This window comes from Anabas testudineus, chromosome 23 (assembly GCF_900324465.2).
Source record: "Anabas testudineus chromosome 23, fAnaTes1.2, whole genome shotgun sequence".
NCBI classification, from domain to species: domain Eukaryota; kingdom Metazoa; phylum Chordata; class Actinopteri; order Anabantiformes; family Anabantidae; genus Anabas; species Anabas testudineus.
The window spans coordinates 7,716,607-7,734,048 of NC_046631.1; the positions used below are offsets into that span (position 1 = coordinate 7,716,607).

The 17,442-nt window shown below is 39.4% G+C and overlaps 1 protein-coding gene across 11 annotated transcripts in view; it reads right to left on the minus strand.

The window, feature by feature from the left end:
* Nucleotides 1–14,682, minus strand: part of LOC113163662 (ELKS/Rab6-interacting/CAST family member 1-like) — a 95,156-nt gene extending 80,474 nt beyond the window's left edge. For 7 of the 11 annotated variants that reach the window (XR_003298922.1, XR_003298921.1, XR_003298920.1 and 4 more), the window contains exons 1-4: nt 14,452–14,682; nt 6,872–7,869; nt 4,881–4,958; nt 4,551–4,706 (exon numbers count right to left, since the gene is read on the minus strand). Coding sequence is in view for 8 of the 11 variants with exons in the window: in XM_026362461.1 (XP_026218246.1) it covers nt 4,551–4,706; nt 4,881–4,958; nt 6,872–7,378 (741 nt within the window). In the remaining 3 variants the exon portion in view is untranslated. Of the gene's footprint in view, nt 1–4,550; nt 4,707–4,880; nt 4,959–6,871; nt 7,870–9,596; nt 9,613–11,252; nt 11,820–13,368; nt 13,609–14,451 lie in introns of those variants that run through there. The other 4 variants (XM_026362458.1, XM_026362455.1, XM_026362454.1 and 1 more) reach the window with 4 other exon arrangements.
* Nucleotides 14,683–17,442: the final 2,760 nt, after the last annotated feature.

Here is a 17,442-nt window from a genome sequence, read left to right on the forward strand (position 1 = left end):
TTTATTCTGTACAGTAAATGGAAATCTCACATAGGAAACAATTGGCACCAGCCATTTCTATTGGATTCAAACTAATCTGACCCTTTGAGGTCACACAAGCCTAACGGCAGCTTGGCATAATGAAATTAGAAATGCTTAAAGCCAGATGTAATAATGTTAAGTGCTGAGCCGTGATTGTAAGTCTTCACTTAGTCAGTACTGGTCTGAAGGATTTTTACATTATAGTAACAGTAAAATCTCAGATACTTTAAGATCAATATTTTATATTCAATTTAAAAGTTTCTTTTTTATTTAGTGTGTAGGTGAAAAATGCCATTGCGATTATTTTACTTGTTTCAGAGAATTTAAGTATTACTGCAGGAAGGGAACAGATCAAATCTCTGGTCACACCATTCCTTTACACTTTAACCTGAAGGCCTGATTTACTGCCATGTTCAAAGAGTGGAAAATATACTCAAGTGCCAGTCTCTTGCTCTCTCTCTAAGTTTGTGGCTTTGAGCAAAAACGAAAGAAGCAGAATAAAGACGGTTGACAGAACAAGAAAAAAGACAAAAGATATTCTCTCCTTCTCTGTCTCATGTCTGTACCGCTCTTATCCAACCCTCAACCTGAAGGCAAAGTGCTGCACAGGTGTAACAGGCAATGTATTCACCTGCCTATTTGAATTAAACTCTGCACTCACTCACACACACACAAGCTGACAATACACCAGATATTTTGGTAGGTTTGCTATTCTGATTGATTGATTTGTGTATTATAATAAAGAAAAAAATATCTTTTGTAGCAGATACACATACAAACTCTAGACTGGTCCAAACCAACACCTTGAGTATGAGATAAATAATTGAAGAAGATGAAAACAGTGCAGCAGTAACAAAAAAGAGAAGAAGAAATTGCCTCTGCTGCACTTTCTCATGCACAGATACACACACACACACACAAACATAACTTCTAACATCGTACCACTGCCAAGTCCCTTCCATTCCCATAAAACATGCACAAATATGACACATTTGATAAAAATAGAAGTGGTAGCTGCAGTAAAGCGCAGTCTTATGCAATAAATGCATGTATGTTTAACTGTGTGTGCATATACTGTGTATACAATAACAAACACGTTATTGTATACGCATGCAAATACAAATGCACAGTTAAAAACATGTATGCATTGCATGCAACGGTGCAATTTGTGGCCACTTGTCCTGACACATATGTAAAGCCACACGCAAGGACAAAGACTCCCTCCTGCAATTCTCTCATTCACATCAAGCTAAAAAAAAAAATCACACACACAGCTGGTAACTACTTCTCCTTAAAAATGCATCTATCCAAACTACCACATATAAAGACAGCATACATGAGCAAAGAAACAGAAGACACACACACACATACGCAGAAAAACACACATTCACATAGTGCCTTAAACACATCTGACACATGCATGAGACTGCTGACGGTAGATAAACATTTTTCAAACACACACACTCTGTCATACCCACACTGAGCACACGCTGGTTCTGACATCACATGGCTCGCCTGGAGTACAGTAGATGATAGACTGCATCTACTCAGAATCAGACAGAGTATTTATTGTTCAGCTGACATGATTCAGTGTTTGGACGAACTACACAGAACAAAAACCACGAGGCACTCCATTATACGAGGAAACTTTGTTATTCTGGAGTTTACATTTACATTTACTCAGTAACCAGGAATAGAACCACTAACCCTAGGGATTGATAGATGACTGCTCTACCAACTTAACTACTGCCGCCCGTTGCATGGTTAAAATCGTAAATTCTAACGGCTGCTTGCCTTCTGCTTGAGATTTTAGATTTATTAAATGAAACTGACCACTGCAGTGGAAAAGCTGTGTATGTTTTGTTTAAGAAAAGACGATCAAAGAGTGGGAAAGAAGGGCAGAAAAAAATAGACAGTCATACTTTCCTTCAGCATGCCAGGCATTCCTTCATCTTTTCCTTTTTTTACACACTTCCATATCTCTCTGCATGAAATGTACTTACCAATGTGATCAAACTGAAGTGAAACAAATTGTGTGAACACAACACGAGCGCACACTCACTTACATACAACAGAAACTAAAGCAAAAAGACAGATAATGTTGAGGACATGCTGAATAGAGTGGGCATCTGTATTCAGATCAATAGATTTGTTAGACCAGGGTGTTTCCACTGTGTTGAACTGAGATCTGTGGTCAAGCTGGGAAGGACAGGGAAGACAGTGGGAGTGAAATGGTGAGGAAGTTAGAAAGAGAGCCTGGTGAGAGTGAACTGTGGAGTGTGATGACAATGGGTACAAGTTGTGGTCTGAGAAAATGACTGTATGTGGGAGGTGAAACAAGAGATAACAACAGTATAGAGGAAGGGAATAATAATATAAAACTCAGTGATAAAGCAAAAACAAACAAAAAAAAAAAACCAAAATGCAGATATGCTATATTTGCTCAAATGAAAACTTTTTTAACTTTTGCAATATTTATTCCAAAAATCTGTGAGCATGTTAGATAGGAAGCATTTGCTATGTTCTAGCTAGCAAGTTAACAGCTAACTAGTTTACAACTGAATAGCCAGATATTTCCCTCAGGGGTTGATGGAGTCAAACATACAGAGAAAATGGAGGTGAACATTGCTCTGTGTCTGTGGATTGTGCTCATAGGCAACTGTTTTGTCTTTAACAATTTGAAGACAAAGAGAAGCCAGCACATTCTCACAATGTAACCACAAGAATTTGAAAACATAGTATTTTTATTAATCAATTAGGTAAATATCTAATCACTCAACTAAATAATTATAATCACTGTTGATTGATTTTAAACACAGGCACTTGTGTTATCGCTAAATAATATTACAATATTCATATTTGTATCGAAACACAATTGACATGTGCAAATACAATGATGTCGTAGATTATTGTAGCACCATTTATTGGATCTCGCTAACCTGATAATGTCTGTTATGTTGGTTTTAAATCTATGGTGACACATTGAAACCATATCAGTGGAAAGGAGTCATGTGGAGGGAGCACAAACATGAGGAGAGGAAGGGAGATAAAGGCAGAACAGAGGTTAAGATAGTGGGCCAAGCATGAAGGAGGAGGTGAGGAAGTGAGGAAGTGTGGAGGAAAGAAGGAAGGAGGAGGGGAGGAGGCGAGGGAGGACAGAGGGTGGAGATGAAATGTGCATTCCTCAGCGGGGGTGTGACTTAGTGTGCATGTGCATATTCCAAAATTACTGGGAGGTAAGTTAATTTGATTTCTAGCACAAAGATCATGGCAAAGACAGGGATAGAGAGAGGAGTGTAGGTGGGAGGAAGGGAGGTGAAAGAAAGCGAGAGCTGACTCACCATGTGATGACAGAAATAGAAGAAGAGAAGCAGAATGAGTAAGAAGAGACAAAAAGAAAAGAGCGAAGGGATGGAGAAAAGCCAGTGGTGACCAAAAAAAAAGAGATTAGAGAGAAGGAAAGTGACAGGATAATGAGAAAAAGAAATGAAAAGGATGTGAGCGTCAAGAGGAAAGGCAAAGGGAATGAAAGATATTAGGAAAGGGAGAGTTTCCTGACATTGGAGATCAGAAAATATGCTTACATGCCATAACATGTGGATTCACTCACTGTAACAGCAAACACACACACACCCATCGAGGCGTCCAAAGCCAACTGAGGGTTTTTTCAGACACAACATAGATTCATGGACTTATCATCTGTCTTTGTCCTCTCATACACAACATTGCTTTGATTAATGTACACTTACAAGACTCACGTTCAGACTGAGGGAATTATGGATAGGCATGCACGTGTTCACACCAAAGTGGCAGTAAATCTACTCAGAGGACAATTTGACATCTGGCGATGTCATTTCACAACCTGAAATGCTTTCCCACATATTTGGTTCTACATAAATTTGTGTTGGGAGTTTTGGGAACACCAAATCCTCCAATAAAGTAAAGTAAAGTTAATGGCCAAAAAGAAAATCCGATTTTCTTAAATGAAAAATAAATAGGAGCGAGTGTCTATGTCACAAAGTGTGAAATGAGATGCTGTGCAGCAGCAAGCGACAGAGAGAGTGTGCATGTGTGCATCTCTTGTATAATATTCCAGCCTCCTGCCAGACTAGCTGTGTCACCATCTCATCCAGATGGCTTCTGAACCAACAGACAGCTGGGAGTCCCCAACCAGGCAGCTTGCTTCATCTGTTTACCCGTCTTCAAGGCCGCCTTGATATGGTTATGCTACCCTTTGTGCTGCCCCATCTATTTTAATATTAGACAAAATGAGCAAAACAACTACTCTAGGGTTTGGACTACAGGTCTTTTTCTAACTTGGATTATCTGCCTATCCTCAGTTTCAATGAAAATCCGGGTCTTGGATCAGCTGCAATGATGGTCAAATTAACCAAATCCCAAACAGGATATTACAGTTGACATACTGCTTCTTTTATCTCTGTTCATTTGTAATTTGGCTTTGACTATGAGCAACAAGTGAAGATGTTCTGCTGATTTGAAGAGTAATACCCAGCCAAAGACTTGCCTACCTGAGTTTCCTCCTGTACGACTCTGTACTGCTCCTTCCACACAGAAATCTTTGTGGCTTCATCCTTTCGCAGAGCTCTTTCTTTCTTCAGCTCTGGACTCCAAAACGTCTTGATAGAGTTCATAGAAGAGCTCAACTTGGACTCTTTAACCTCCAGCTACAAGAAACCAACATTGTGACTTTGGGTTAATAAAATGAGAAGTTATATCCTTTTGGGTGTTTCCTCTCTCTTTAGTCATGGATGCTAAACAATCTATCAAGCCTAAAAATCAACGTGTGCCCCTAAATAATTCAGTTTGTTAGTGTTGTGTATGTGTGCAAATGTCCTTACTTCTCTGCGTAGTAGTTCATTCTCTCTCAGCACTTCTCTTAGTTGTGTCTGTAGGTCAGACATGGCACCATCTCTAACCTGATAAAATACACACACAGAAGAAGTGATCTAAAATGTCTGGCCCAGACCATCATGTCATTTTGTCTTCATGTTTTACATTATTTACATTTTCTCTGTTTTCACCTGCAACTACTAAAACCTGGTGATAAGGGATCCCAGAACAACAAAGCTCTAGTTCCTCTGAAAGTCACTGCTGCATATGTATGAGCAAAAATGAGAAATAAAATATGGGCAAAGTTACTGTGATTACAACTTGTGAAGACTACCATCATTTGCATGCGATAATATTCTACAGTAACTGTGGGAGTGCTGCTGTCTTGGCCATGTCTCTCCCGAAAAATAGATTTTAAATCTGAGTTGGATTTAACCTGGTTAAATAAAGGAAAACTGTAAGTGTAAAAAAAAGGACATATAAATGTTTAATTCATTCTGACATGAGAGCAGTACATTAATAAATTTAAAATATTTTGGGTGCATTCCCTGAAGAGCCTGCCCTGGTTTCGAAGAACTTATTTTAGGTAACTAGCTGACACTTGTGCACAGAGCATCTCACAGTTCTGCAAGTGCAAAGATAGAAAAGGTTTGAGTCCACGTACTGAGTAGTGTTTACAATAAACATACAGTACAGTGGCAAGTACAACACAGTGGAATTTTATAGTTTTTTAATATAAGTCAAGAGTTTTAACAAATATAATGTGCCTAAAATATAACCCCAAAACATTCTGATCTTTCAAGTCATTATTGAGAACAACCATTAAAACCTCATTGAGTGAGTAGAAAATATATGTGAACCATATAATAAAACGCTAATTGGAGTCAGGTGCTAACATACTTGGAAGACAATTATTTTGAGTGTGTGGACTAGAGCTACTTTGACTGACAAAAACAGTCATAGTCATTTGCTCCATAGAAGAAGAATACGCTTATGTGAGCCATAACTCTCCAAAAGGTGCTTTGAGAGGATCTACAATCAAGAATTGATGATTTACATAAAGCTGGAAAGGGTTACAAAGTGATTTCAAATACTTAGTTAGGCAAACACACAACAAATGGAGACACTCGGGGACTGTGGCTACTCTACCAATAATAAGTAAAAAGAAATTACCCGATGAGCACAACAAACACTCAAAAATGAGGTAAAGATGCAACCCGAGAGACAGACAAAGATATGAAGGCATCAATTCTTCAGCATAATTTAAGAACGTCTGTATGTCAGCACATACGTTTTCCAACACTATGATGTTTTTATGGTTGCTTAGGCACATTATATTTATTTATACTCTTAACTTAGATGAAGATCAGGTCAGATTTTATGACAAATTAATGTAGAAAACCATGAAATTCTAAAGGATTCACATACTTTTTCCTTGCCACTGTATATGCATGTGTGCATAAAGGGTTCTTTAATTTTAGAAATAATTAGAAACAAATGGAGGAGGGATAAGAGATATATAGTACATCTTGAAGAGATGAACTTTCAGGTTATGACTAAGTGCAGTGGGAGTGGGACAGCAGGCCTAGGTATATTTAAACATACTGTATAAATACCCAGAGCTCCTATTTTATCCTATTTTATTTAGCTGAAGGATGACTTCATAAGAAAACATTAACCTTTAAACGGTTAAATAATTCCAATTTCAATATAAAATAGATAATTCATACAAAATGCAAAACATTTATCTCTCTATGTGGATTTCACATTATTAGCTTCAAAAAGGAGATCTCTACAAATCTACATCAGTTTTATCCACTAGATTAGATTTTCTATATCTACACTGCAGTGGGAAACAAGACAGTGGTACCGAGCTTCTCATCTCATCTAACTCCTGGCAATAGGTGTATAAGCGTAGTTGCCACAGTTTTGAATACTTGACCAAGGTTCCTGTACTGAACTTGACTAAATGCTGTATTAAGTGTCAGCAGTGACTCACCTGTCTCATGGAGTGAGGAACAGTAGCAGCCTGTGGAGGTTGGTTTTGCAGATCACTCCCAAATGCTATTGCATCACTGGGCATGATCACTCCACTACCTCCCCCTCCTCCTCCAGTGTTTATATTAGGACTGCTCCCCATAACAGCTGCCCTGACCCCATAGGGGACCCTAGCCCCAGCCCTGCCCAGGGTCATGGTGCTTTTGGGAAGTGAAGGATTCAGCCCACTGCCCAGACTCCCAATGCCGACCGGATCTTCCGCTGTGTCAGTGAAGTACATAGGACCGCTTGTGGCATAGGCAGCATTAAGAGACTGAATATTCTCCATTGACAATGTTTTACCGGAGCCGGTGAGTCCACCAGTGGAGCTGCTGCTGCTGTTTCTCCGGTGTCCAAGGCATGGGGAACGAGGGAGTCGCGGAGATCGACCGGGACTCCCAGACACTGACCCATTACCATTGGATCCAACAACATCCAGCTTTGACACGGAACGTGAGCTCCCATACATGGTGAGACAGTGTGAGGTGTATACTGTAGAGCTGTTTATAATAGATCAAGAGAACCAAAAAAGTGGGACGATGCAATAGTCCATAAATTCAGCTGGTGCCCTGAGAAAACTCCCTAGAGAAAATAGAGTTAGTGGCCAAAGCATTTACAATATTCTCAAAACTGCACAAAATGGAAAAAAAAGGCAACAGCTTAGATATTTTGTTTGTCTTGTACCTCACCTGTAAGTCGCTTTAGATAAAAGTGTCTTACAAATGACTAAAAATGTGAAATGTAACACGAATGTATAGAAAAAATCTGAAACGGCTGAAGAAACTCCCAAAAGTGTTCTACTGTTGAAATATCCTGATGCAGTGTTGACAAAGCTATGATCAAGGCCTCTCCAGCACCCACACTGTAATCCATGGGCTTTGTTAAAAGCACTAATCAATAGGGCAGCCCTATAGATAAAGGCAGCCAGTTAATCCACAAGGCCTAGGAAGATAGGATCACCTAGAAAAAAAGAGAAGGAGAGAGAGATTAAGTGATCAGTACAACAAAGATATACTACACTTAAGGTACAAAGGAATACAGTGGATTTTTACAATGTTATTGACCCACTTTTAAGCAATATCTACTTTGTACATTCCTGTTATGTCAAACGAGCAGACCCTTTACCCATTAGTTAATACACAGAGATTTATTTTTAAACAACTAAGTCATTCACTGTGGAAAACCATGCTATATTTTCTGGTCATGGCTTTTAAAACTCAAAGAATTCCTCACTTCTTTTAAATAAATTAAATCCCTTTAGGTGCTTTGACTGTTTGTTCTACAAAACACAATTTAAAAATTGGTCTCTGGGTTCATGCATGTCCTGTAGCATCATATCAGATGCTGTCGACATTTACCAAAACAACCTTTTTCACACTGATCTGTGCACACAGATGCAGTGAAGTATCCATAAGGCCATTGTCTTCAGTTCCCAAACAAAAAGCTTTGGCTTCATCCACAAGCTCTGCCACAGGCACAAGCATCACTTCATGTGCTGCGCCTCTGTACCACCTATTATGTGTTTTTCCTCGGATCACACTCTGCCCTGACACCTCTGGCAACAAAATCAAAGCTACTGTCTTGCAGCTGTTATATAAAAAAAGTTATAGCACACAGCATTCAATCAGCTGATTCAATATTTATACGGAGTAATAATCATTATGGCGGCTGGAAAGACTTTCATAACTATATTATTGTAGAAATATTAATTATATTAACATCAGGATATGTTAAATTTAAAAAGTTAGATATATGCGCATCTGTTCTATTCCTTACAATCATTTTACTCGTGGATATTAAATGCCAAAATGTGTACTGTAACTCTACATGTCAAATAAATCATAAACACCATGAAATAATGCTTTTTTATACTTTTACAGTTCTGTGTGTGTCAGCCGAATGACGTAAATAACTGAAATATAAAAACTAATTACGGTATAGCAGCATACAGCCATGCAAATAGGATCACTGATCAAAAATAATAAGCCTTAAACATTATAAAATACTAAACTAAACTAATTTAGTAGCTAAAATAAAATATGATTGGGATCTTTCCTTCACACCAGTATCTGTTGCAAATGCTCTAATCTCCCAGGTTCCCTGAGATACCCATTACTATGTATACTATCTGCTAAATTTGTTGTCATGAAAGTCAGTGTAACGTTTCAAATGTTTGGCATGAAAACCACTTATCTGTGGAGTCAAATAAAGACAGTACAGCTGGACAATAGTCATCATTCAGTCATTCGGGTATCCTTCGAGACGTTGATGTCATCCTCAGGTCAGTGTTCACATGACCCACATGAACTGGGCCAGTTCTTAAATAAGAACTGGCTTTCACCTTAAATTTGACTACTAACTACAAATTAAATTAGCTTAGAGAGGATTTCTTGTTATTACTTTGATGTTACAATATAATGGAGATTCTCCACACCTCTTGCTGACTAGTTTGTCTAAAACATATTCGCCTCATAATGCATCATACTGAACTACAACACTGAACTACTACTACTACTACTACTACTAACTGTGCAGTCATTCAGTCAACCTCTTTAATCCTCCTACTTTGGGTCCTGACCCAGACCTTTAACAGCCCTGCAGTGGTGGATCATCCCAACTGATGTGCTGCTTGTTGTAGATCTTTGGCCAAAGAGATATTCCTGACAGCCCGTCACACCCATACTCACTAATGCAAACAGGGACCATCTGCTCTATCTCCCTTCAGGCCAAAAACACACCTGGACAGAAACACAGAAGCACAATCACACATGTATCCACTAACAAAACACACACACACACACACACACTTAAAATGCCTCATTTGAGGCCAGCATGACACAGTGAGACAGGGTGTGTGGTGGAGGTTTTCCGCCTCCTCCCCTCTGGACCTGGTGACCTGTTTATAATGTATATGCTCATGTCCCAGTTCTCACTATAATGGAAAAATAGCTTATTACTTAGCCTTAATTTAAGCATTTATTGAACACAAACGCACACTGCTCTGTTTCAGCCGTGGCCTGTTTGTACTTATAAATGTTGGTCACTGAGTGGCTGAGGCTGGGGTTAAGCATCTTCTGTTTACTTGTAGAAAAGAACAATTAGCTGCCCTGAGGGAGCTTCACAAGCTCCCCTCTGTACGCAGAAGGCTGTAGCTGTCCAACTGTAGAGCAGCAACAATCAAAATGCAGCAATTTCAGAATAATGATTTAGTTACTGCTTTAGCTTTAGTTTCAGGGAGGTACAGGACAAGGTCCACAAACTTATGAACTTTCTCCTATCCCAGCATGCCTTTTTGTTGGCTTGAAGACATCACGAAAAAACCACAACACACATTATGCTGTGTTTTCTACATTCTAAGGATCATATGAATAAATCACCGGGTTGAAATTTCATTTGAAGTGGCTTTGGACCATGGGAGAGGTGGGAGTGTGGGACTGCAAACAGTACTGATGTTCAGAGGCAAGTAACAATAACCTCAAGCTTAAAATTTCACATGAATCTACCGCAGACTTTATTGATTCTGCACTTGTAGCTGAGTTTCCAAGAAGGACTATTAAGTGCTAAAATAGACAATAAAGAACACTGAGGACACACAAATGCACAAAAAGTGGGGATCACGAGATTCAGCAAACCCTAGCATATGACTGCCCAAGATCCCTCTGTCAACACATTTCTCACACTTATTCCTCTTATTCCTCACACTCTTTCACACTAATGTGAAAAATCTGTGTGGTGCAGACATTTGTTAAACAGTGCTACACTGAATGTTCATGAAAATCATCTTAATCTTGATTTGACATTTTCAATACCATGCTTTCTTTGCCATGTTATCTGAAACGCCGCCCATTTCACATTAATGTCTATAAGTTAATGCAGCTGTGATCAGAGCTCTTGACTAATCACTTAATCACTTGTCAGAAATAGTAAAAACCAAATGACCACAGCCCAAAGTGACAACTTTAGATGGTTTGTTTTGTCCATAAAACAAACACAGTTTCTACTGGAACTGATCCTGAAACAGCGGAGGAGTGAACCTGAGAACGTAACATTCAGCAGGGAGCAGCAGTAAACATGACGCCCTGTGTTTCTCACTATGTCTCCCTGTTCTGTTGCTAAAGGTACAGGGTGGTATGTATCATCTCTCCTTCATGTCTCCTTTCACACATTTTTGTCTTAGGCCTCATAATATTCTAGACTATCACACTGGGATACCAAGACAGTCTGTGTTATTAAATCCCTAAACTTGTATCTGTGTAAATATTCAGTGTTGGCACAGAAGACTTGCAATTTTGTCATTTTCCCAACATGACTGCAGATAAAAATACAACTTGAATTAACATTACCTTGTCGCCTACAGATCAGAGCGATGGCCAGAATCTCCTCTTTAGTGTTAAATAAAAAGGAGGCACCATGAGAAAGGTAACTTTCATTACTGCTTCACAAATACACTCAATTATCCCACATTTTCTCCTACCTCTAATTCCTCCTTTCCCTTTCTAACTCTCACTTGTCTCTCTGATGCTTTCGCTTCACTCCCTCTCTCTTTCTCCATCAGCATTCCTGAAGGTGTTCAGCATGTTCTATTTATGTGACAACCACACATCCCGTCTATCACACGCCACAATGCAAAACACCACTCAGCCTATACTTAGCCGGCTGCTGTTTCAGCGTAGGAGCAGAATTTGACAAAGTTTGTCTCTCCCCTCAGGATCTGAGCTCATAAACACATTACACTAATCTTGAATATTATTATTCTCCATTACTGTCTGTTTCTGTCAGACTCAATGTGATTTGATGCTGCTGGAAAGGACTCGCTGGTGCTGTCTGGGGTTACACATCTCACTGAAAGTCAACTCGACAGTCTCGCTGAGGGGAAGAGCCAAACTCGCTCTGCATTCAATCTGTCCAGAGATTATCATTCACCATTCACCAAATGCATATTTTTAACATTTGCAGCTGCTTAATCAGAACAATTGTAACCTTACAACCCCAAAAATAAGAATGCTACTTCTTTAAAGAGCGCGAAGAGGAGGTGAATCACCTCTATCTAAATAGTACTACTGTTACTTCATAATAAATGCAACACAAAAGTGAGATTATATGTTGGCTCATGTGTCAGCCACTGAATCAAAACACTCAGGGAGTTCGTGGCTAAATGATTTTGCATCAAACCCATTATGTAATTAGAATTTTTAAAGACGTTTGTCTGTGTGTAATATTTGACATCTGCAGTAGCAACAGGTGCTTTATTCACAGTGTCTTCCATCTCAGCTGCAAAGCTTGTGACTGCTTCCCTCACTTGTCCCCTTCTTGCACGGTCACACATCTTTTGAGGACAGATTTTTTTACCTTTGCCACTTCTAATGACAGATTTAGGTGTAGAATGTGACATAGAATTTTTACCGTATCCATCCCAATGCGTGCTTTTCATTAATCTTTCGTTGGTTTGGATGCACATACAGCTACAGTTTTGTGTCCGACGTCAGGATATGACATCATAATGACATGTCCTGCTTTATGCATGTGACTTGTTTAGGGGAAATTAAATTTTAATTATTAAAAGATTGCTCTCATTTTTTTAAAATATTATTAGAAAAACCAACTGATCCAGCTCACAAGGACAATGAATAACAAAAACTGCAATAGGAACTTTGTTAGCATATTATTATAAATAAAATTTATTTTCAATTAACTGAGCAGCGTAAACAGACTTAGGAGGTAAAAATAATTCTAGCAATTTGTGACGGTGAATACTGTGTTAGGCAGAAGATGTCTAGGCAAGATTTGGGCTCACTACTGACTACTTGTAACTTCGCTCTGTGCCACCGCTCGTATCTGTGATAAGACTCATAATATGGTTCAGACACTGGAAAGCACAACACTGATAAGAGGCCGATAGCATCAGCTCCAGTCTATTGTGTACCACAGGAAATTAATCTGAGATGTAGTCTGCGCAAACAAACTGTGCATACAATCGTGAGTTCACACACACTATGACTCACACAAAAAATGAGAGCATGCCATGCACATGCAGACACACAATATATCATGCTTATATAATTTAGTTACTGCTGCCTACATTACAAATATGTAAATCGTACCAATGAAATGTGACAATTAACACACAGGCAGCGAAGCACAAAACTAATTCAGGAGTGTGTCGTTGTTAGTGGAAGAGAAAGTGAGCATGTAACTCCCCCAGGCTCATCCTCTAAAGAGAAATGTGCTTGTATAAGGATGAAGCGAGTTGAGAAGGTGACCCAAACACTCCCCAAAAACATCTATCTATCTATCTTAGGTGACAGAAATAAATCCTACCCCTGGCAAAATGATAACACAAGTTGAATAAATAAATAATAAACAAGGCAGTGAAGATAAGATGGTGAGTTCTGGGATGTGATTTAAAGAAGTCTATGTCTTATGGAGTTAAGTCTTGAGCTCTTAAGGCTAAAGATTTACCTTTTGTTGAACCTGGAAACAGGACTTGGAAGCCTCACAGGCTGGAGCGAAGGTTGTTTTAGGGGTCAGAAAGATATAAATGTATAAGATTAGCCTGTGCCAACTTTTAAAACTACATCTAAAACCATATGAGATAGACAGCGTCTCCAAATCCACTGAGTGGAGGTAAACACTGGACATTTAAAGATGAAGGAAGCAGCTGCAAAGAAATGGAGCTGTGGGCGGAACACGGAGGGAAATCACGGCGTCCCTCTTCTTCTCCAGTCCACCCCTTCTCCACCCTCCTCCACCCTCTCACCTCCCCAGCGCGTTTTTTGCAAAACACACGCAGCAGATTTCACCTCCGCGCCTTCATCGGCACGATTAATATCGGATCCTTGATTTGGTTCCGCGTTGTTGGGAGACGTGACAGCTGCAGCAACAATGAAAGTGTCGTTGGAGAAATAACGTCGGAAAAGTTCAGAGCTCTGTTGAAAGAACTGCTCCAAGTATCACAACTAGAAGACGCAATGGGAATGTGATGAAGAGGTTAATGCAGAGTAGGCCTACTACAAGCACACTGAGGTAATATTAGTACCACAAGGGGATAAACCTACTTTGAATTACATTACCATCCCTAAACTGTTGCAGCAAAATGAACATAGTGAGGATGTGATAGCTATTGTGTTCATCTGCTGCCTGCAACACAATGAAGACACTGATAATCGCATTTAGAGGCACACGGACAGGAGCCAGTGTTATTAGCCTGTTCTACCTCTGGCTACACTTGGTTTCGTGAACAAAGCGTTAGTCACCTGCAGGAGAAATACAAAGTATCACAAGGAGAGACGGAGTGAGAGGCTCCGTCCGAGCGAGGCTCTCCCAGCTGCACGTCAAAGCGGCCATTGCGTTTTAATTGTGTTATTGCTCATGTTCCTGTTATTCCTCAATAACAGGAACATGCGGAGTTGGCCGAGAGGTGGTAACATGACTCCAACACACACGTAGGCCTGTGTAATATAACATGTCCATGTGTGTGTGTGTGTGTGTGTGTGTGTGTGTGTGTACAGACACACACTCTGCCTGCTAACTTCCAGTACTCACTGCGGCTGTGTCAACGCTGCTGCCCTCGGTTGGGAAATAAGCTGTGTAACTAAATAATAAAAAGGACAGTCATATATTCTCCTCAGTTATCCCGCTGCTGACAGACGTCCAGCCGAGCTGCACGGCTCTCTCTCTGTCTGTCTGTCTCTCTCGGGCTGTCTCCCTGTCCTGCAGCTGTCTCTCCGTCTCCTGTCTGTCGCTCTTCTCCGTCTCTGCCACTGGTGGCTTCCCCATTCGGGCGCTTCAGTGACGTCACGACGGTGGAGCGCGCGTCCCCGAGACACGCACCCCTCCCTTCCTCTCTCACGGCCGAGGCGCGTTCACGATAATATAATAATATCACACACTTTTATCTCTACATCAAAATCTACAATTATTGTATATAATAAATAGATATTAAATGTGAAGAAAATACATTGTATTTAATAAATTATCTGACCCAGCTCCACTTCTCTCTGCTTTAAAGTCCTTCAAATAAAATAAATAGCTTACCAGTTCAGCAGAAATAAGTCTGTAAGTAAGTCTGGACACCAAATGCCTACATACTGTAGCTTTAACTGTTAAGTCAGTGGTTTATTCAATGCATTGTTATGCATAACATGTCGCAAAACTCCCTGTATATTTTGTGTGTAGAATCTTAATTTGTAAAGAAACTGAGTAGTGCTTGAATAATGGGTGTGTAGTCCATCTCCTATAAAAATGTGTGCAGTGGAAGTACAGTGTGCAGTACAGTGGCCTGAAATGAAAATACAAGCCCCTGCACAACGTGTCTCATCAGTCTGCTTAGTAGCAATTTGCACAAATAGTTTGTACAAATTGTGCAGGAGAAAGGTCTTGATTTCATCATCTTGATTGATTTCATCTTATCAGTTTGACAGTGTTAGGATCTGTGTCCACTGGGAGGAAATGATTGATTAAAACCGGGGTCCCTTCAGTGATAGTGAGCTGGGTGAAATGGTAGAAGTTTGTTTGTTTGGTGCAAAGTGCAGATATGTTATAGCCTTGAAGATCTAATTGAATGAGGTTGAGTTGTATTAATGATAAAATTATTATTCAATTTACTATACTCATTTATTTTGTTTACAATTACGCATCTCATCTGTTTAGCGTGGTGCTTATTCTCCGTTCATGTATTGTTTCACTTCATTAAGACCTATGACATGCTCACCCTTCACGCTCCATCTGTGTTGGATGAGTAAATGTATATTATGTGACAGATTTCATAGATCATCTGATTTCCAGTCTTTTTCTTTGGCTGTCTCTCTCACATACAGTTACACATAATCCCAGAAAAATCCCTCCAACTAGACACTGACCAACCACACACACACACACACACACACACACACACACACACAGTGTCCCAGTTCCCTGGGCGCCAGTCAGTCAGCCAGCTGAGGTATAAATAGTGTGCTGGCTGAGGTTCCCCTTGAGAGAAACACATCAGGAGCAGGGCTTCATTTGAAATATATCTGCTAACTTGACCGGGGGGAATCTTATAGTCATTTTTTATGACTTTATTGTTGTAAAGATTTATTTTATGTTATCATTCCACGAAAGCCAGTCAGTGATTTCTATCAAGCTCTGAGCTTGAACCAAAATGTTGAGCGATCCTTAACTGTATCAAAGGGCCTCATGGGGCCATTCCAGGAGAACTTAATGTAATCTGAGGAGACACAGAAAAATAACAATGAAGAATCCAATTTTTAACAAATGTGCTTTTATGAACCATCAGTTGCAAAATACATACAAACACCTGGCTTATAAAAAAAAAGAACGTGAAGTGTTTCACAAGTGATCCAAACATAAACACAAGTTTATTTAAGTATTATTGTGTCTTACACATCTTCCAAGAAAGGTTTGTCCACCACTAATGAGTTGATAAAGCACATGCAGACTGGCTAAAAGAAATATAAGATCAACTATATTACTGATGGTTATTCATGACTTCAAAGTGGAAGATCTGACTAAATGTGGTGCATGAAGGCATGAGAAGCTTTCAAATGCATTTCCCATTCCCCGTTCCCATGATGCCACTGTCCAGCTTTGTTCTTTCCTTTTTGCTTCAAACAGAACATTAATTAAAAAATGCTGCCACCTTCTGGTCAGTGCTGAATGACCAGAAGAACTTTAACCAACTATTTGCATTTACACAGGATGCATTATGTTTTAACAGTGATTAGATAAAAACAATAATGTAAGACATGTACTTATAGTTAAATGATTATGACAACATTGCCCAAAACTTTAGGAATAGTAAAATATGCTGACAATTATTTTCCTTCCCAAACTTAAAGAAAGTATATGTTCAGCTCAACAGCAAACAATCATTAATCATTACAAAATCATCTTGTAGTTAACCAATATCAAATGTGTGATTTCAGGAAGTGCAGCCTAAAGACTGCTAAAGAAAGATAGCATTGGGATCAGTAGTAGCAGCAGCCTGCAGTCATCTTATTGTTATTCTAATATTTTCCATCTCCGCACAGTCTGCTGAATTATTTCCACTCATACTGAAATATTACCCAAGAAAATGGAAAATCCAACAGGCAATAGGAAGAAACTTTGTATAATTCAGTGAGATCAAAGAAGAAATTAGAACAGTTGAACTTTACCTCTAGAGATGTCTGTAAAAATGGAAAAATGTCGCCTTCAGGCATGTAGTTTCATTTCTTGGGAATGACACATGATCCCGCTCTTCATTCTCCCCTCCTCTTCCTGGAAAATAATTTGTAGAACTGACTTTAGCTGCACTGGACATTCCCCTCAGACTTTTATTTCTTGGTAAGCATTAGTTTTTCACAATTCTTTACATTATAGCATCAGTTTCAGTAAGCCAACATCCTTATTTTCTGCTGTGCTATGAAATATCATTTGCACATGGGAAATTGTTGATGAGAAAGAAACCTTAGACAACCATATTTCTGGAAAAACAACAAAACTGTAGGTCTTATTCTGCAACATGGCGGTCAAATCTATCTATATCTATCC